At 46.8% G+C, this 21,139-nt stretch overlaps 1 protein-coding gene and 1 pseudogene across 1 annotated transcript in view; both read right to left on the bottom strand.

Annotated features, from left to right (window-relative positions):
- Positions 1 to 21,139, bottom strand: part of LOC150058661 (dynein axonemal heavy chain 14-like) — a 90,707-nt gene that overhangs the window by 31,650 nt on the left and 37,918 nt on the right. The window contains 9 exon segments of the mRNA XM_090341651.1: positions 1,960 to 2,091; positions 3,703 to 3,896; positions 3,984 to 4,045; positions 5,419 to 5,551; positions 7,186 to 7,303; positions 7,305 to 7,336; positions 8,967 to 9,089; positions 16,252 to 16,496; positions 19,372 to 19,447. Coding sequence (XP_090197777.1) covers positions 1,960 to 2,091; positions 3,703 to 3,896; positions 3,984 to 4,045; positions 5,419 to 5,551; positions 7,186 to 7,303; positions 7,305 to 7,336; positions 8,967 to 9,089; positions 16,252 to 16,496; positions 19,372 to 19,447 — 1,115 coding nt within the window.
- Positions 14,621 to 15,965, bottom strand: LOC150058662 (14-3-3 protein beta/alpha pseudogene; annotated as a pseudogene).

Below are 21,139 nucleotides of genomic sequence, written 5' to 3'. Positions count from 1 at the left end.
CAGCATTGTTTAATCACCGCCAAGAAACAGAGCCAGCCCAGACGCCCCTCAGAGGAGGAACCGCTCAAAGTCACGTGTCACGTGGTACACACACAGCGGCGTCTACCCAGCCACTAGAAAGAATGTAAGGAAATGTAACGACTTGGAAAAATGTATGTTAAGTGAAGCAAACCAGACCCAGAGAAACAGATTGAATGGGTTCCCTCATTTGTGGAAGCTACAATGTACTTGTACATCTACAAGTAAACAGCAGGTGGTAAACAGGGCTTACGAATCCATCAATGCCAAGTGGAATAGATTCTATGGAGAGCAAAAATAGTAAAATTCTTTAAAAGGATCAAGTCAAAGCTCAACAAAACAATTACCAGGAAGTGAATGGGCACTTGCCAGTGGAGAGGGTAGGTCCAAGAGGAGAGAAGTGAAAGAAAAGGGGAAGGAGGGTGAGAAGGCATGCCAGAATTCATTGTAGACACCACAGAATTGGGGAATACAAAGGAAGGAATGAGATGAAGGGGCACAAAGCTGTTGACGTGATTGCACAGATCAGGGTCGTTATATACATAAACTACCTTGTTATGTGGGAAAAATTCAATATATAACCTCAAATTAACATCAGTAAGGGAAGCAGTGAGTTGGGAGGGTGGGTGAGAATGTTGAAAAGGATGAGGGCATTGATCACGATGCACTGTTTTCATAAACTGCATCAGTGAATCATAGCTCTTTTGTACAAAATAAAAAGAAAGCAAAAGAAGAAAGCAATTGCGGGTCAGTGGCTCATGTATTAAATCCTAGCTACAAGGGAGGCTCAGACCTGGGGATCTTGGGTCTGAGCCAAGGCAGACTGGTAGAGCACTGGTTGTGAGTGGAACAATCTGATGTCCTGAATTCAAGCCCCAGTACTGCCCCCGCCAAAGCAATCACTTACAACCATATAACAGAAGAAAGCATGAGGTGATGTTTCATGACACTGGTCTAGGGTTTACGGGCTAAGATTTCAAAAGCACAGGTAATAGCACTGAAAAGAGACAAACAGGCTTCATCATAGCAAAAGCTTTTGTACAACCAATTAAAAGAGTGAAGAAACAAACAAAGAAATGGCTATCCTGAAGTTACGGATAGCCGCAGGAGTCTACTGTCCAGTGTGGTGTCGCCAAGGCCTCTCAAAGTCAGCGCACTTCCAGCCGGCCAGGGCTGGCTTGACTGTTACACAAAGGAGCCATCTGGCCTGGGGCTGGGGAGGGCTCCCACAGACAGACAGACAGACAGAGCCCTCTGCTCACGTGGGCCTGGGGCCAGTGAGGGCTCCCACAGACAGAGACAGACAGACAGACAGACAGGCAGACAGACAGAGCCCTCTGCTCACGTGGGCCTGGGGCCAGTGAGGGCTCCCATAGACAGACAGACAGACAGACAGACAGACAGACAGACAGACAGACAGATAGACAGACAGTGCCCACTGCTCACGTGGGCCTGGGGCTGGCTGGTAAGGGCTCCCACAGACAGACAGACAAGCCCTCTGCTCACATGGGCCTGGGGCGAGTGAGGGCTCCCATAGACAGACAGACAGACAGCGCCCTCTGCTCACGTGGGCCTTTCTCTGGGAGCGTATGCCCAGGACACAGAAGTCCCCAGAGAGCCTGTGACTGCTTTCTGGTCAGTGCAGGTCATGCACGTGAGGACCCAGCATCTCATTCTTCTTGTCTATGTTCTTGCTGGAATGGCGTATCCACTTCAGGTAGGCAGAACAGTGTCTGAGCCCCTGGCTGTGCCAAGCCAGCATGCCCCACCAAGGGTCCTAGGGTCAAGTCTGTCGGAAACAGGAGACTAAGCAAGCCATCTAGTTACCCGGGCGGCGACCATACACAGCCACCTAAGCACGCAGGAGCTGGCAGTCCTGCACACGTGACCTCGGTCCCGCCCGCGACCTTCCCGACGCCTTGGCTGGCACGCACACTGTACCTTCCGCAAGTTCCGCTCCGTGTCGTAAATGCTGCCTGTGTCCAGCAGCTGTCTGACCAGCTCCAGGGGTGGCTGCGCGCCTCCCTCTGGGTCTGACGCCGGCGCGTTCATGTCATCAATGAATATGACCACCTTAAGAAGGACGCAAAGTTTTAAGACAGAAACTCCTTCAGTTATGAAGGACAAACATTAAAAACAACATTTTTACACAAGACAAAATGCCTTTTTCTATGAAAACACAGCAAATCAAATTGCATTTTGTAGAAACAGCTTTTAGAAAACAAGTGCTCAAAATAGCAAAAATTTGCCTCACCTTTTCTGGAGTTATAGCAGTTATGTCTGACAATGGTCTGTTTCCTGTAAAAATGTCCCCGAGTCCTAAGCCCTTATTATTGAGTCATACTATGGGCAGACTTGTAAGCACTTCGTTGCTCATTTCCTAGACACCCTGCCTTGACAGTGGAGGTGTTAGAGCTAGGTTTAAAATCTGAACAATTAGCAGAACACAGACACGCATTCCTACAGTTAAAAGTGCTGCTTTCCAGACACTTACATTTAGTGGGTGCAGCGTAATAGACCCATTAGATTGTATTAATTTTTGCAAAATAAGCCACTAGTTAGAAAAAATAGCTATTTTATTTTAATGACCTAATTACTTAATCTGTAACTATCAATTTTTTTGTTGGTCGTTGGATTTGAACTCTGGGCCTGGGCGCTGTCCCTGAGCTCTTCAGCTCAAGGCCACCACTCTACCCCCGGAGCCACAGCCCCATTTTCGGTTTTCTAGTGGTTGATTGTAGATAAGAGTCTCAGGTCCTTTTGTGCCCTGGCTGACTTTGAACCCTGACCCTCAGATCTCAGCCTCCTGAGTAGCCGGGATGACAGGTAGAGCCACCATGCCCAGCCTCAATGTCAGTTTTTAGTAAGGCAGTTTTCCCTGTTTTGTATCACAAGTGGACACGCATATCTCTTGCTTATATTTTCTAATTGTGTGATTAGGTTGCATCCTTACTAGCCTTTTCATGAAAACCAAAGCAAGTGGATAGCCCCTGGAGTTAGGTGCCGGGCTCCTCAGGGCTGTGCGGGTTTCTTGTTCGTGAGCCTTGAAAGCTTTTTTAACCTGGACCTATTCTACAGTAGAATGAACTGAAAGCATTGCCAAGTTTCCAGGACTGCAGAGACTTTGGTTTAGCACAGGGATAGTTTATCCTGTTCCCACAGTTCAAAAGTAGGAGTCAGAGACACCGGTGCAGAGCAGCCCGCTGCCCCCCCCACCCCGCATTCCGTCCCCCAGGCCTCCCTGAGGCTGCGGAATGGGAATCACAAAGCAATGGCAATATGTCATTTTCAAATTTCAAACTCAAGTTTAGCCTTCTCCACTCAGATTTCAGTGGTGTCTGGTTTCAGGAATCATTTGCCAATATAACCATCATTCTGGGAAGGGAATTCTATTGATTTGAAAATCTCCATCACAACACGCTCTTCTAGGAATGTTCAGTGATGAACATTTGATAAAACAAAGTCGCAGGCCTGGAGTGTGGCCTAGTGGTAGAGCCCTTGCCCAGTGCACACAAGCCCTGGCTTTGACTTGTTAGTGTCATACATAGAAAAAGCCGGAAGTGGTGCTGTGGCTCAAGTGGTAGAGCTCTAGCCTTGAGAAAGTCCAAGGACAGTGCTCAGGCCCTGAGTTCAAGCCCCGGGACTGGCAGAAAGAGAGTTGGGGGGGGGGGGGAGAGGGCTTACCTTGTTGTTCTTCGGGGCTCCGAGAATATCTTTACTTCTTCTTACCAATTTCTTAAGAATTGCTTCCTTGACTTTGTGGACTGTGGTACTGCTGCCAAAGTTTATTGTAGATGTGAGAATTCCTTGACTGCCACTTTTAAGGGTGCTGTCGCCAGAGCTACTGTCCAGCTTCTTAATGGTGGTATCCACGCCAACTGTGGAAAGGAAGCAGACTCTGACCGTGGTGCGCTGGCTCTCTGGGGTTCTCAGTGGAAGCAGGCTGGGTAGAGCTGTGTACATACCTGAGCTTTCCACCCCTTTCTTCTGAGTCTCAGAAATCAGGATGCTGATGTTCTGCTTTAGACTATTGGAGTCAAATGATTGAAGGATCCAAAATTACTTTATTTACCTCTGTAGATCTAATAAGAAAAAATCTTAACAGTAACAGCATACAGCAGATTTTATTTCTATTTCCCCTATGAAAACAAGTTTTACTTTTCTCTGTTTACATTTTAGTGATAAAATCAATGTCATTTCAAATTTGCTAAAATATGGGATTAAATTGGAAAAAAAAAACCCCAGGACATTCACAACATACCAGCTACTGGACATTTTCCTTGAACCTTTATAAAATATATTTTGCTTTATAGATCAATCACCAAAGACTAATTTACCTCATGCTAGGGTTTTTTAACTAGAATTTTTCTTATGTTGGTAAAGACTTGACTTTCTCTGTTGTTAAAATCCATTTGAAATACTAAGCATGCTGATTTTTTTTGTTTTTGTTTTTGTTTTTGCCAGTCCTGGGCTTGAGCTCAGGGCCTGAGCACTGTCCTTGGACTTTCTCAAGGCTAGAACTCTACCACTTGAGCCTCAGCACCACTTCCAGCTTTTTTGTATGTATGTGGTACCAAGGAATCGAACCCGGGTCTTCGCTCATGCTAGGCAAGCACTTTAACCACTAGGCCAAACTCCCAGCCCTGATGTATTTTTTAATCAGCAATGTGTTCCACTGTGTCCATGCACTACAAGAAATAGATCTGTTACAGCATCCATGTAATTCAAAGCCTTCTATAAATCCAGTGCAGTCACTACCAGAATTCAAGGGCTATTTTTCATTAGCCCTATGGAACCACAAACAACTCAACATAGCCAAAGCAGTCTTGAAGAGAAAGAAAAAGACCATGTAGCCTATGTTTTGAACATGTACTGCAAGTCAATAGCAAGTAAAACACAGAACTGGCATGGAAACAGAGAAATAAATCAGGCGTGGAGAAGTCAGTACTCCAGAATCTGAATTAAACTGCTAATTTAGAAAAATGACGTGAGCAGATTCTGACAATAAATTGTCCTTGCCAAGAGCGGACAGTGAGTGGTTCCCTCCAGTTCCCAGAAGGAATGAGATTCACAGTCTACTCTACAGCATGGTGCGCATAGTTATAAAAAATGTGTATTTCAAAGTTACTCAAGGAGCAGATTTTAGGTGTCTTCATGAAAACAAATGTCAAGTACATGGGATAAAGGATGGGTTAATTAGTTGATAGCCATTTCCTAACTATATTGTAATTCAAATACATATACTTGCCAAACATGGGTAGTTGAGAATAGAGAAAACATTATTTCATTTGAATAATTTTGCATTTTTGTGTAAGAGATTTACTTTTTAAAACAAGGTACTCATAGATTTAGGCAAACATTTTATCAGACAAATAAAATTCAGAGTTTCATACATACAACCTTGACTTCTTAATTTCATTATGTAACAGGACGTCTCCTAAGATTGACCCATATTTTACATCCAGTGCTCCTGGGCCCTCTAACTTTTCAAGCATTTGGTCAATGACCGCTGTTTTCCCAACACCGGACTCTCCTACGAGGAAATACACTGGTTAACGTGCCATGAAAGGATAGGTGTTAACACACTGAAGAGTCTCTGTCTCCCTCTTCTCCTCCCCCCCCCCCCCCGCCCCCCCCCCCCCCCCCGCCCCCCCCCCCCCCCCCCCCCCCCGCGCTGGCTCTGGAGACTGAACTTGGGCTTTACACTCTTGCTCAGCGTGCTTGCTCAGCTGCCACTCTAGCATTTTGATTTTGTTGGCTAACTGGAGATAGTCCCGTGGACTTTTCGCCTGGGCTGGCACTGAACTGTGATCCTCTTTCTTTCTTTTTAACATTAAAGCAAGAGAAGATCAATTAAGCAGCTAATATGAACCTTTCTCAAGCTGTTTGAATTATTTACATCCTTTATTAGAAGTATATTAGGAGTTAATCATTTTATTGCAAATATTTTTGCTTATAACATGCTAGAAATACTATAAGAAATGAAATCTCCACTAATTCAAGCAGTGTGTGTGTGTGTGTGTGTGTGTTAGTCTTGCTGGGAAACATGGTCTGGCTTCAAATTCATGATCTTTCTGTCTCAAGTCTTCTCAATAGAGTGCTGGAATTGTTTGTTTCATTGCCCCAGGACAAATTCTAAAATATTTTTAAAAAGTTAGAACTGAAAATTTTTAAATAGGCATTTCTAGCCTATAGTAAGTAATCACTAATTTTTTTATGTCTTCTTTTTGTGTGTTTAGTTTTCTATAAAGATTATTTTACACAAACATTAACAAAAATCCAACAAAGAGCCATTTACCATGTTTTCTTCTCACTCTTTCTCTATGTGCGTGCGTGCATGTGTGTGTGTGTGTGTGTGTGTGTGTGTCTGGATTACTATTGGATAAGAAATATATTTGGAAACCCAGGTGGTTTCCTCATCCTTATTTATGCACATATTTGCCTAGCACCTGTGGACTATTATTTTATTCTATTTATTTTCCTAGAATAGCCTCTAAACCACAAAATTAATAGTATTTCTAGAGGTTCAACCAAATGTTTTATCTAATACTTTTAATTCTAAAATTTGTCCTGGGGCATTGAAAACATGAAGATTTATAATGGTGGGGCAGGCATGTAATTTCACAACTCAGGAGACAGAGGCAAGACGATCAAGAGTGGAGGCCAGCCTGGAGTTCACAGACAGCCCCCCTCCTGCCCGTCTCCCCAGACAAAGACTTGCGCTGTTCTGTCCCGGCATGCGTTTGGGGAAATGGTCGTGTGTGTGGGGGCATGTGGGGAAATGGTCACGTGTGCAAGTGTGTGGGGAAATGGTCACATGTGTGCAGGCATGTGGGGAAACGGTCACATGTGTGCAGGCATGTGGGGAAATGGTCACGTGTGCAAGTGTGTGGGGAAATGGTCACATGTACAGGCATGTGGGGGCAGGGCCTCACGTGTGCAGGTGTGTGGAGAAATGGTCACGCGTGTGCAGGAATGTGGGGGCAGGGCCTCACGTGTGCAGGCGTGTGGAGAAATGGTCACACGTGTACAGGCATGTGGGGGCAGGGCCTCACGTGTGCAGGTGTGTGGGGAAATGGTCACTGCGTGTGCAGGCGTGGGGGCAGGGCCTCGCATGTCCCCTCGTCCCCGCCTGCTCCTCAACCTTCCCCTCTCCTGCCGCCCTACCTGTGAGCAGCACGGGGGCCGAGCTCTTCAGCAGGAGGCTCATGAGGAAGGCCAGGCAGGTGGTGTCCCTGGTGGCCGTGTGAGCCAGGCTGTTGCACTCCGTCAGGACGCCCTCGCCCCGCTCCCTGGAGGTCACTCAGCAGCGACGTCCCTAGGGCCAAGCGTCTCTTAAGCCGGTGGTCAGCAGAAGCGGCCGGCGGCTGTCTGGGGACCTGGCGGGCTTTCGGCCTGCTCCACCAGTGGACACGCTGTGCAGAGAAACCCGGGGCGTGTGCACAGCGCGCTCCACGCACACATGGCACCCTGTGTTAGGGACGGAACCGTGGCCAACATCAGTGGCCAGCTATGCACTTTACACCTTTTCCTTTAGACACGGGCCTCGCCTTCGCTAGGCTCGTTCGCTCTCGGCTGGTGCTCTACCAGGGGGGCCACGCTTCCATCTGGGCCTTTTGCTGGTTGTCTGGATGGAGACCAGGGCCGGCCCTGCAGATTTCAGCCTCCTGCTAGCGAGGCCTGGGCCACTGGCGTCTGGCCTGTAACTTCGGTGGGACACGGACAAAGTGCCTGCCATTATGTGATCTTTAAACACCTCCCCACCTTCAGCATCTCCACCTTTCTAGGATAACTAACCTAGTTCAACTTCTCCAGAGAGCAGCACACCAGAGAGAGGGGGGGAGGAAGGGGGGAGGGAGAGAGGGAGAGAGGGAGGGGGGGAGAGGGAGAGGGAAAGAGAGGGAGGGGGGAGAGGGAGAGGGAGAGGGAGGGAGGGAGAGAGGGAGAGAGGTGGGAAGAGGGAGAGAGAGAGGGAGAGAGAGAGAGAGGGAGTGGGAGAGAGAGGGAGAGGGAGACAAACAGAGGGACAGACAGACGGAGGGAGAGAGCGCACGCTTGCTCTGGCATTTGCCTTTCTGGCTCTCAACCAGCACCCCACCTGAGTGGAATCCTGATTTACTCTGTACAGGGTGGGGAAGCTCCGCCATCCCCGTGTGTGGACAGTGAAGAGTGGGTGACCGGGTTCCTCCCGCGCGGGCCTCTCCGGGCCAGGCCAGTCAGAGGTGGGGCGGAGCTGGGTGCCCGAGGCTCTGGGTGCCCCGGGCCGGGCCAGGCTGGTCCAGCGGAGTTTCACCTTCAGGGCGACACACGTGAGAAGGGAATCGTCCTTCTTTCATCTGCGCTCTGTCCTTTCTGCGCCATCCCATGTGCTTATCCCCCAGGCCACCCCGGAGAGGGCTGGGAGGAAGGGAGGGCTGGGAGGGAGGGAGGACGGGGAGGGGAGCCGCACAGGCTCCTGCCTTCGTCTAAACCACTCCCCAGAACTCTAAACCTCCACCCCTTTCTGTGTCCTGGGGGGGGGGGGGGGAGAAAATGGAAAACCCCGGCAAGTTGCTCAAGATGGAGGAGTGTGCCAGAAGCCTCCAGAGCACGCCACCCCTTTTCATGAGCGCCTTCTTCATAGCCAGGTTTCAGAAATGGTCTTGGCCGTTTTGTTCCCTTTCAAGTGGTCACAGCAAAAGGAATTAAAAGAATAAATACTACCACTTAATAAGAGTTTCAATGCATTCTCATTTTACAACGTGCCTCTAAGTAAATTCATTCCAAATTTCTCAGAAAGCAATACTCAAAGATTAACAAAGCGCATTCGATAAACATAATCAAGAAACAACCTGAATATATTAATACATTAATATATTAATTCTCAGATATGGAGACATGGCTACTTTTCATATAGCACTCCCAGCATTTCAGAGCAGTTACAGATATGATTCTTAAAATATCCTTACCTTTCTGGATTAGTGTCTGAACAGTAGGAACTAATTCTGACCAAGGTGTGAATTCACATTGCTGTATATCGACAAAATAGCCAAAGACAGACCGGTCACCGACTGGTAGGTGGATACCCAGCTCTGGAAAGGGTGAAGAAGAAAACCCAGGTAAGACCTGCTCAGGCATGGCGATGGCTGTGCAAGCTCGGTTCCAAAGAGGGTTTTCACACATAAGTATAGCAAGGTGTATCCAGCTAGATAAAATACACCTGTGTGACCCTTAATACACACCTCCGTTCGCTTCTTGCTCTTTCTCCACCCAGAAAGGGTAAAATTGCCACCTCATGGCAGAGTTCTGCCTCCACCATGTGTGTGGAGCTAGCAAAGGCTCCTGATATGCTGGCTGCGTTCAACCCAGAGCAGTACACAACTTCCACATTTATTTGTAAATCAGCCCCTTTCCCACTGTAAAAGTAATAGTTTAGGGTTGTTTTTTTGGTAGAAATTCCAAACAATACAGAATACGGCCCACGCGGCGGGAATTACAGAGAGGAGCCGGTGTGCAGCGGCTGGCGAGGCCAGACCTGTGCTTCTCTCCCTCGTCTCGCATTTTGGTATTTAAACTTCCTGCTTTTCTAAAGCTACCATTGTCTGAGTGTTAGCATTGGTCTACGTTGTCCTCGAGCTCTGATCTGGATTAAACCCTTCGGTTTAATCCTGTTGAGGTAGCAATTGTCCACTGGTTTTGAGCAAAGCCTCCCCCACAGTTCCGTTGGATGTTTGCAGTCTCTTCTCGTTGAACTCCCTCGTATCCCTAGCTGACTTCCTTATTTCATGCTGCCGTTTATTTGCGGCATTGTTGAATTCAAGCGGTCCTCTTCCATGAATTTCTTGTTTCCGTTCGCTCTCCGTAGTGCCCATCGCTGCACACCTCCTGTCCCCGGGAGTTGGCGTGTGGCCTCGGTTTTCACCTGAGGCCAGGTCACTGGCTGAAGGTTGGAGTCTCCCGTGCTCTTTCTGTGAGTGTGCACACTGTGTGAGCAGGACGAGAAAGTGTCGGGGTGGTGGTAGTCTCTTACGCCTGGACGGAGGGTGGGCTCGCAGGGAAAATGCTCACCCAGTGTGCCCGAGATGCTGCAGAACCAAACCCAAAGTATAAACACTCAGACAGGTAATAAAGAGTTAGGAGCGGTGCCCCCCGTAAGGCCCATACCTTCAGAGTAATTAACAAAGAAAAGACAGCATTCTTTGAATATAAGATACTAGTTAACAAGGGTAGGAGTGGAAAGAAAATAGGAAGACTAATACTAGTAAATAGTACAATACACTGTGAGAAACTAAAATGGGAGGAGTTGAAGTGAATAAAGGAGGAATAAAAAAGAAGGAAATGGGGCCATGACCTGGCCTAGTGGTAGAGTGCTTGCCTAACATGCACAAAGCTCTGAGTTCGATTCCTCTGTACCACATGCACAGGAAAAAGCCGGACGTGGTTCTGTGGCTCGAGTGGTAGAGCTCTAACCTTGAGAAAGCCCAAGGACAGTGCTCAGGCCCTGAGTTCAAGCCCCAGGACTGAAAAAAAAGGAACTGGAGAGAGATTTAGCTAAAGGTAAGGTAAGATAAAAAAAACCAGTAACAGTATTTATTCCCAGCAAATAAACTGATAGACAAATACATGACAATAAAGAGTTGTAGAAAGAGGAACTCTGGAAGATGCAAACAAGAGGCAACCCTCCTGTGACTGGAAGGTGGGGAGGGAGCCAGCAAAAGGAGGTGGAGGAAATGACCCAGAACTTCACAGTCAAAGCTGTGGGGTGGTTCAACTTTGAGATTTCCTGTGTGGGGGAGACTGATGCCAGGGATAGCCCAGTGAAATTAGATTCAAGGGAAAAGCAAAGAAAAAGAGAAATTATAGCTGAGTAGAATAAAAATGTATATGCAGCTATTTAAATAAATCTAATAAGTCTGTAGAAAATGAACAACGAAAAGAAAAATAATATAAAGAAAAGGGAGACACAATACGACCTACGTGTACATATATGTTTGTGTGTGTGCTAGTCCTGGGTTGAACGAGGGGCTGTCCCTTTGCCTTTTACTCAAGACTAGTGCTCTGCCACTGGAGCCACAGCCCCACTGCTGGTTTTCTGGTTAACTGCAGAGTCTCCTGGACTCTTCTGCCCTATCTTGAGATCTCAGCCTCCAGAGTAGCTAGGATGTGAGCTGCTGAGGTCGGTCGGCAGGGAGCCGGCCTCAGAGCCTGGGCCTGGTCTTCCTCCTGGCTGGCTGGCGGCAGGCACTGGGGCTGCTGGGCTCTGACTCTGCTGTCTTGTTCGCTCCACAGGGTTTTGAGGGTGACCACTTCTCAGGACTGCTGAGTGCAGGCTTTCTGGAACAATGGGCTGGCGCAGTCCGGCAGGGCAGGGGGGCAGTCGGCTCCCGCACGCCGTCCCTCTCCAGCGGCCCCGAGCTGGGCCTTTCGCGGGCGCTGTGGGTGGCGGTCCTTCCTTTCTTCTCTGTGATGTCCTCTGTCTTTGGAGTGCTGGGCTTTCCTGGATACCCCACCACCACTGGCTGTGCATTTCATGCTAATTTTCTTCATGTGCTAAACAATTCTGTGTGCAAGATGATCACCAAGGAGAAGTCTTGTTGTTTAAAGCATTTTTTTTTTTTACCGTAGAGGGGGCTTCGTAGCAACACGTCCACACATGTGTATCCCCCGCACCCAGGTCACGTGATTGGTACTGTGGTCTGAACCTTCTGCTCCAGAGGCCATGTCCAGTCCTATGCACTTTCCTGTGTAGACGTAATGTCTCTATTTTTATGGCGGAGTTACGCTGCATCATGTGTAGGCAGCATGCGCTCTTCATCCGTCTGTCGGGTGAATAGTGCTGCTGTGAACGTGGGTGTGCCCGTCTCTCTCTGCATGTTGTCTTACATTCTTTCGGACGTGTGGTTGAGATATAATAGTTGTATCTATGTAGTTGTATTCTTAGTTCTCTAAGAACCCCAATACGGATTTCCACAGTGGCTACACTGTTTTGTCCAAGTGTAGAAGCCCCCCCCCCCCACATGGAAGAGGTGATCTGCCCCCCCCACGTGGGAGAGGTGATCTGCCCCCCCCACGTGGGAGAGGTGATCTGCCCCCCCACGTGGGAGAGGTGATCTGCCCCCTTTCCTCTCTCACTGGTTTCTTTCCATGCTGGCCTTGCCCGCTGTGCCAGGTCTGGGGTTCAGCTCAGGCGCTCCGCCCCGGGCCACGTCCTGGCTCTGCACTCACTGCTGTAAGATGAGCAGCCTGACAACGAGGAATTTGGCTTTCCATTTTCAGGAAGAATCAGTGCTGTTTCCGTATATTATTATTATTTTTTTTTTTAGGAGTTATACCTATGGGACTGAGCCGACAAGAAGCATTCTGAGATGAAACATTGGCGCAGCCGGCATGACGACCGCCCGAGGGCCTGTGTTCAGGCACTGCCACACCCCCGTCCCACATGCGAAAATGGTTTTGTTGGTTGTTATTTTGCCATCCACATGCCTTTAGATTTCTTTTCAGGTCTGAGAACGGAACCCAGGGCCCAGTACATGTGCACACAAGGGGCCTCTGAGCTGAGCACAGAGAGGGCGTGGCGTGGCGTGGGGTGGTGCACAGAGCTCAGTACTCAGACCACGGCCCCGGGCTCCACAGCCAGCACCACGGGAGGGGGAGCAGGAGCTGTGTGTGGGGGGGGGGGTTGATAATTTTTTTTATTTCACTTTTGAATTTTTACACTTTTCCTCATTAGTCCATGTAAGGTGAAACTTGAACTGTTTAGAAGACATACACAAATCTAGTACATCAATAACTGGGGATTTTCTTTTTTCTTTTTTGTTTTTTTTCTATACTATTTTCACAACCACAGCTGTGCTTGCTAGGCAATGTCACCGTCACAGAAAAAAACAGTAGGCAGAATACTGGTAAGGAAAAACAAAGGGCTACCAGATACACAGACAAGCTTGGTTCCACCTTCACTACTGCATTTTCAAGCACCAAGTATTAACTGCACATTTTTGTTCAGCTAAAAAGGAGGAAAACCAAGATGGGTGGGGGGTGTTGGGGGGAGGGAAATGGGTACCAAGACATATGAAATGGTATCAATGTACGTGAATTAATGCACCTTCTATCTGGCAAATATCATGTAACCCTTTTACTAATTACAATAAAAAATGCAAAAAAAAAGAAAAAGAAAAAAAAGGAGGATTTTTTTTCTTTTTTTTTTCTGGTTTGTTTAAATCAGTGCATGGATTTTTCTTTTTCTCAGTTCAGCAGATGGACAAACAGATGGGACCCTACAGCTGTGCTCTGTTGTAGTGTCCACACAACCGCTCGAGTTCTGGGGTCTGGTGGAGACATTATCTGAGAACTGAGCTGGGTGGGCACATGTGGGAGGTTGGTAATAATAATAACCAACAAGCAGTATCAGGGTTGGTGCACCGCAGGGAGAAGCCATGGATACTCAAGAATGCTGTGCTGGTTCTGGCTGTGGTGTGACTGAAGAGAAGAAGCTGGGCTGAGAACTGGAGGAAGACAGGGCAGTGGGGTCGGAAGCTCTTCTCAACTCTGAGCAGGGCTTGCTCACCAACGTGTTTGCCCACCATATCTCTCACCCCCTGTCCATACCATATAAAAAAGTAAACAAAAAACAGATAAAGATGGGCTTCCAAAATAAAACAAATGGGAAGAAGTACAAGGACAAAATTTTAAAGAGGAAAGAGAAAACGAATATCAATAGTCAAAAAGGGAAGGAATGCTAAATTTCCAAAGTTTAAATGCTCTAAGCTAGGAAGAACTCAAAGAATGAGTATTCCAAGTGAGAAGCTATCTCTACAGAATGCTACCCTTGTTGTTGTTGTTGATCATGGGACTTGAACCCTGGGCCTGGGTGCTGTCCCTGAGCTCTTCAGCCCAAGGCTACCACCCTACCCCTTCAGCCACAGCTCCACTTCCAGTTTCCTGGTGGTTCACTGGAGATCAGAGTCTCATGGATGTTGGTGTCCGGGCTGGCTTTGAACCGCCATTCTCAGATCTCAGCCTCCCGAGTAGCTACTGCGCCCGGCTAGAACGTTAGTCTTAAAAGGTGGCATCCAGGAAACGGAGAAGGCCACCCATAGGACACACGGCTTTTTATTTTCTCTTCTTTCATGTACGTGATAATAAGGAAAAGCGATCCCTCTGGTTTCAGTATCATAGTGCTGTAGGAAGGGGGTTTAGTCACATCATATAGGAGCATGGGACCTATTCATGGTGTCACAACCAAGTTTTCTGCCATAAGCAATTCCAATTTCAGGTCAGGCTTCCATATCCTCAGAGGAAGACTCTACAGACATGTGTGGTCATGAAATTTGAGTGGCCATGGCCCAGACTGGTCAAGGATCTTACGTCCCTACAGGCAGAATCACTGTGAATTACCATTATACTCAGATGCCAAATGGTGTCTCACTCCTAGTCCCAGCAGTGCAATATAATCTCTATTAACTTTGCAACAGAATTGTATTTCAGTGACTGTTTTGATAGCAGATTAAACTTTTGGAAAAGTTACACATAATTCAGGTCTATTTTTTTTTCTACCAGTGAGTTTTCTGCCAAGTTACAAAACCCCATAATCACAGTGTTCAGTTTTTAAAAATTAAGCATACAGTGATCCTGTCAAAGTTAATTGAAATCAAAACTTCAGAGTGCCATGGCATTTATGTGACCAATTTGCTTTAGATACAAATACCAGCTGTTTATCCCACGGACCATTTTTGCTAGGCAGAGGCTGTGGAAAATGGAAAGTCGACATACAATTTTTTCCTTTTCATTGCACAAAGGGACATATGTGGAGGGTACAGAGTGACGCTGAATAGATCACAGAGCGCAACAGACATTCATTCTCTCCGTCCCCAGCTCGCCTTCGTCTCCCTGGTTCTCTGACGTCCACGGAGTGAGATTGTCCCTAAGTAGCTGCACGATCAAGGTGCCGTCTTTGTAAGACTCCTCATTCAGTGTATCCAATCAGCAATCGCTTCATCAGACGCTGTTTTTGCTAGGCTGCAGGCCTTTTCAGGGGAGTTTAGAATCTCACAGTAAAAGACAGAGAAGTTCAGTGCCAGGCCAAGTCCAAGTGGATGTGTAGGCTGCATTTCTTTCTTACTAATTTCAAACGCTTCTGATACGCCTGCTGGGAGTTCGACACAGATGCCACCTCAGAAAGGTACTTAAAATGATCTCCTTTCATTTTCAAGGAGGACACCCTACTTTCTGCTGTGTAGCATTAGGGATAAGGTATTTGCCCAACAGCTCCAGAACGACATTACAGACGTCCTGCAGCTCTGCCTCAACCTTCTCACGGGACTCTTTGCCCAGCTGCTGCTGCTTCTCATTCCTCTCTGTTTTCTGCTCCAGTGCTGGAGATGACACGCCAGGAAGAGTGTCGGGCGCCTACCACGTTCTGGTAGGCAACAGAGAGCAGATGTCTCTCTTCATTGGAGAGTTCGTGCCCCTGTTCCGTGACTGCTTTCATAGCTGCAGCCCAGTCACCATAGCGCTCAGCCTGTTCGCCAGCTTAGCTTTCTGTACCAGCTCACTTTGTCCATGCTTGTTCCCGTGGAGGGCTCCAGGGGGTAAAGGCGCTTCCAGCGAAGCTTTAAGAGCAGCCACTGCTTTCTTCCCAAGCCCACTCTTCAGCTACCATGGCTCCGAACTTGGTGGCGGCAGTGGCCCTGTCTGTGTGGGGTTTTTTTTGTCAGTTATGGGCCTTGAACTCTGGGCCTGGGCGCTGTCCCTGAGCTCTTCAGCTCAAGGCTACCACCCTACCCCTGGAGCCACAGCACCACTTCTGGTTTTCTAGAGGTTAATTGGAGATAGGAGTCTCAGGTCCTTTTGTGCTCAGGCTGGCTTTGAACCTTGATCCTCAGATCTCAGCCTCCTGAAAAGCTAGGATGACAGGCGTGAGCCACCGTGCCCAGCCCAGCTGCTGTTTTAAAGTATAAAATGGATTCCATTTGTTACAACTGACCCCAAAACAAAGACAGGGTAAACATCAGGCTTTAAAAAATAACTGGAATTAAAAAATGTAAGAATCTACTATTCTGTCCCTATAGAAGTTTCTGCTTCACAGTGCTTGGGGGAGGTTGGTGAGTTCATGGCTCAGAGGACTGCGGGGATGGTATACTTAATAACTCTGCGTTACCTTTTATCTTCACACTTTAATTAATATGATCCCACCACAGTTTCAAATGAATATTCTCAGTGAGCATAATCATGATTTTTTTTCCTCCCAGAACATACCTATATGTGAATCATGTTCGAATATTTCACGGACAAGGCGGCTAAAATTATAGGTCACTTCTGCAAGTGGCTTGCTTCCTGCCATTGTGTGGAATATTGTATCTTCTTCATGCTCATCTTCGCGTTGTAAAGACCCTCCAAAGGCCCAGGTAAACGCAAACACAAAGAGCTTTTGGAGCATTAGTGCTAATTTATCTGGATTTTTCTCCAGAAACCATAGACTTTCATCCTTGGGATAGCTGAATCTGGAAAGGTGAAAGTTAAAATTTTCAGAAAAGAGCTGAAATTGCATCCTTAAATATTACAATTAAATGTTGATACAAAAGTACAAAAGTTTTAGGGCCAGGCCTGGTGGCTCACCCCTGTAATCCTAGCTACTCAGGAGGCTGAGATCTGAGGATCACGGTTCAAAGCCAGCCCAGGCAGGAAGTCCTCAAGATTCTTATCTCCAATTAACTGAAAGGAAAACAGGAAGTGGCATTGTGGCTGGCCTTGAGTGAAAAGAACTTAGGGACAGTGCCCAGACCATGAGTTCCAGCCCCATCCCAGACACCCCCCCCCCAAATTTAGTGTTAATGTGTAATTTTTCCTGTAAAAAGCCATGTAAATTTACTGTACTTTTAAAGCAGCATATGTGTAAGAGATTTTTATCCAGGTTGTTTACATGCATTATGTTTTAATATATATATATAGCCATTAAACATATTTAATATATTTTTATTTAATATATATACACATATGTGAGATTTTAGGAGGTTCTGAATTTTGAACTGAGGGCCTTGAACTTTTGTGACATTTTGCTACTTGAGCTATGCCCAAGCCTTTGGCTTTTGCCATTTAAAAACTAACATTTTAAATTATATTAATATATGTATAATGTATATGATACATACCTTTGAAGGTGTGTTTAAAAAGTTATATGTGTGTGTGTGTGTGTGTGTGTGTGTGTGTGTGTGTACATGCTTTTATATATTACTAAATCCCTTTTTTTTTTTTGCTGGTCCTGGGACTTGAACTCTGAGCCTCTTTGTGCTCAAAGCTAGTGCTTTACCACTTGAGCCACAGAGCCACTCCCAGCTTTTTCTGACTTGTTTATTGGAGGTAAGAATCTCACCGACTTTCCTGCCTGGCCTGAACTGTGATCCTCAGACCTCACCCTCCTAAGTAGCTAGGGTTACAGGTGTGAGCCTCCAGCGCCCAGCTTTAAAAATACATTTTAAACTACTTCTTTGCCTAGGCTTGTCTCAAACTGATTTCTGGTCTCAAACTAGATTTCTCTTCTTGGAAGCTAGGACTACAGATGTGAGTCACTGCACCCAGCTAAATGAACATGTTTTTACTTACTATATACACATAAATTTTATTTATTCTATATTCCCCTAAACAAATATGGGTCTTTTCCTGCCTAGGGTTACATCTCGGCCACCCTGACTGAAGCAGGACAGAGGCCAGATGAGGCCTGCCTGTGGGGGTGGCCGGCGGGACTTGGAGGGAGGCCCCACTCACAAGGGCCAGTTTGACCCAGTCACGAGGAAGGCACCAGACGTGGCAAGACGCAGGCCGAAGCGCATTCTGAGCAGCAGGAATACACATGCCAAACTAGGCAGCTAGCCTGAACCTGGAGAAGAAAGGCAACCACGAGGGGCGTCTCCAGGGCGGAGAGAGAAGGTTTTTGCCTTTCTTTTCTTCTACTGGAATGTAACGGTGACTTAATTCACCTTAAAAAACAAAAAACCAAAACAACAACAACAAAAAACTTGGCCAGGCCCTGTGACTATTCGGGGCTAGTATCTGAGAATAGTGCTTTGAAGTTTCTCTTCTCCAGTTGAGCAAGAAAGCACGAGAAGTGAGGGCGTGATTCCAAGTCAGAGCACCTGCCTCCTGTGAAAAGGCTAAAGGAGGGAACCCTGGATCCGAGTTAAAACCCACGCAGAAGCACGCCGTGTGAATACACAGGCACGCAATGCCACTCAGCTTGTGCAAAGTACTTACAATTTCACAAGTGTATGGCAGGACATCATTCAGAACCAGCCAGGCTGAAATAGTGAAACCAGCTCCACAAGACAAAGCAAAATAAACACAGGGGTAGGTGGAACCTCTGCAGCATTTGTAGTACAAAAACTGAATTCAACTTGAATGCTTACTTGCACATCAGCTGTGACTCATGTGCTTAAATGAACAACAGACACATATACATTGTTGCCATGCTGACTAACAAAAAATGTAAGCCACAAGATAACACACAGAGTGATTCTATTCAGTTAAAGTTAAAAACACACAAAGCTGAAAATGTAGTATTTGAAAATAAACAAATTTCAGGTTAGTATTTTTCTCAGACTATGATTTATTGACAGTGTCCAGGTTCTATTCTAGATGTGTAGCATATTATATTAGTCTAGTTTTATAAGTGAGACAAAGGTTTAAAATATTAGTAACTGCTTCAACATTTCAGATTTATAAAATAGCCTCATATGCATTTTATAAGTTTCTCAAAAATATACAGAGGATGGTCTCTCAGTCATATAATGAGCATTATTTTTGTTTTTGCCAATCCTGGGGTTAGACTCAGGGCCTGAGCACTGTTCTTGGGCTTTCTCAAGGCTAGAGCTCTACCATGTGAGCCTCAGCACCACTTCTGGCTTTTTATGTATGTGGTACCAAGGAATCAAACCCGGGTCTTTGTGCATGCTAGGCAAGCACGCTACCACTAGGCCAAACTCCTGGTCCTTTTTACATCTTTTTTTTTTTTTTTTGCCAATCCTTGGCTTAGACTCAAGGCCTGAGCACTGTCCTTGGACTTTCTCAAGGCCAGAGCTCTACCACCTGAGCCTCAGCACCACTTCCAGCTTTTTTCTATGCATGTGGTACTGAGGAATCAAACCCCGGTCTTGGTGCATGCTAGGCAAGCACTCTACCACTAGGCCAAACTCCCGGCCATGAGCATTATTTTTAAATAGCATGAAACTTTGTTCTTGTGTGTGGTATGCAGAGGACTCTCCACTGGAATAAAGTAGATTCATGCGGATTTTCACATTATGTCAACACCTAGCATGGCTTCCTGGCAAGTAACCCTATGTGCATCTGCATATTTTCATCCAGGAGCCACTGAGTATGACTGACCTTGTCTCGTCCTTCAGTCTGATTTTCAAAGGTTTGGCCTCCTTGGCCGGAGCATCTTTCTTGTCCTTCTGATTACCTTAAAAAATAGTATTTTGTTCAATTAGGAGCAGGCCTAAGCTTCAGCTGGGGATGAGAGCTGTCACGAAGTGAGCTGCTGCTGAGAGCCTTTATGCCCTTGCCAGCCACCTCCCGCTCCCCTTTCCATGGGCCAGGCCCAACCCAGAGAGGGTCAGGAGAGCCACCACTGGCTCTTTTTAGCTTATTGTTTAAATATGGAAATAAAACCTACCGTAGAAAAAGGTATACATAAAACAGATAAAATATACTTAGAAATCTCCACAGGGGAAAACACATATGAGCTTTTCACTCCCCGATGGCAGCTGTTAAAATGTGAATGCACTTCTCACATAGTGACTTGTACGTTACGTGCATGTTTTAAAATTCAAAGTTAAACATAGAATTTTAAAAGTAATTCTGCTGTCTATGTGCAAGCCTCCTTGGGCATAAGTCTCTCTGTGCCTCTTGGATTATTTCTTAACAACATGGCTCCAGAAAAGGTGATACTAAGGCAGAGGATACCAAAATTCTCTACAAACATTGCCAAATAGCTTGCCAAAAAGGCAGAACCACTGTGCCTCAACAGCCTCTGCGCAGGTGGAAGGGTCAGCACATTGTAGCCACTGATGTGTCTTGTCTCAGAAGATCCCCCTCTGACAGAAAAAGAGGCATCCTGCTTTCAAAGAAAATTTGCTTCTATTATTTGTGACACTGGGTATTTTCCTAAAATTTACTGAAAAGTCTAGCAAATGTTGAAAAGTTGTCCACAGGCGTTTTCCCTCTGCCCCTCCTCCTCCCACGGCCGTGGCGAGGCGTCGTCCCCCCAGGCCCGCGCCGTTCTCCTCTGTGGCAGCTTCAGTTTTAGAGGAAGAATTGAACTCACCAGAGGTAACCACTTTCAGATTTCTAAGTCCTACCCCAGACATGTGTGCTTCCATGCTTCCCTCATCTCTCCCAGCCTTGGGTAGGCTGTGTCGCCTGCGAGGCCCTCCTGTAGACAGATCATTGAAGGTCTGCCTGCCTGCCTGCCTGCCTCTCTGTCTGTCTGTCTGCTTCTCCATCCTCAGCTTCCTTCTCCACCCTGGGTGCTCCCAGGATGTTGGGAGCCAGAGTGGAATCAAACTGTCCTTTGATCTGCCTCAGATAATCACACAAAGTGAGCTGTCGCGTGTCGCGCCATGCCCAGGAACTTCTGAAGCTAGGGAGATGTTGGGAGCCGGAGTGAGGAGCCAGGCTGCCCCTTGAATCTGCACATCAGAGTAAGATAACTTCACTAAGAAGGGAGCTGGCGCCATGCCTCGGAACTTCTGAAGCTACATTGTCTGTACTGTGAACTTTCTGATCTCTTTGATTTATTGCTTTACTGTTTTTTGGCCTTGTCCTGCTTAACTGATCTGAGATTGACCATCTGAATGTAACCCCTGGCAGTTCCCTGATTGACCATCTGAATGTAACCCCTGGCAGTTCCCTGATTGACCATCTGAATGTAACCCCTGGCAGTTCCCTGATTGACCATCTGAATGTAACCCCTGGCAGTGCCCTGATTGACCATCTGAATGTAACCCCTGGCAGTGCCCTGACTGACCATCTGAATGTAACCCCTGGCAGTTCCCTGATTGACCATCTGAATGTAACCCCTGGCAGTTCCCTGATTGACCATCTGAATGTAACCCCTGGCAGTTCCCTGATTGACCATCTGAATGTAACCCCT

The sequence above is a fragment of the Megascapheus bottae genome, chromosome 10 (assembly GCF_031878675.1).
Source record: "Megascapheus bottae isolate mThoBot1 chromosome 10, mThoBot2.hap1, whole genome shotgun sequence".
NCBI classification, from domain to species: Eukaryota; Metazoa; Chordata; class Mammalia; order Rodentia; family Geomyidae; genus Megascapheus; species Megascapheus bottae.
Note: the sequence above shows the minus strand (reverse complement) of the source record. Positions and strands in the feature narration are given on the sequence as shown.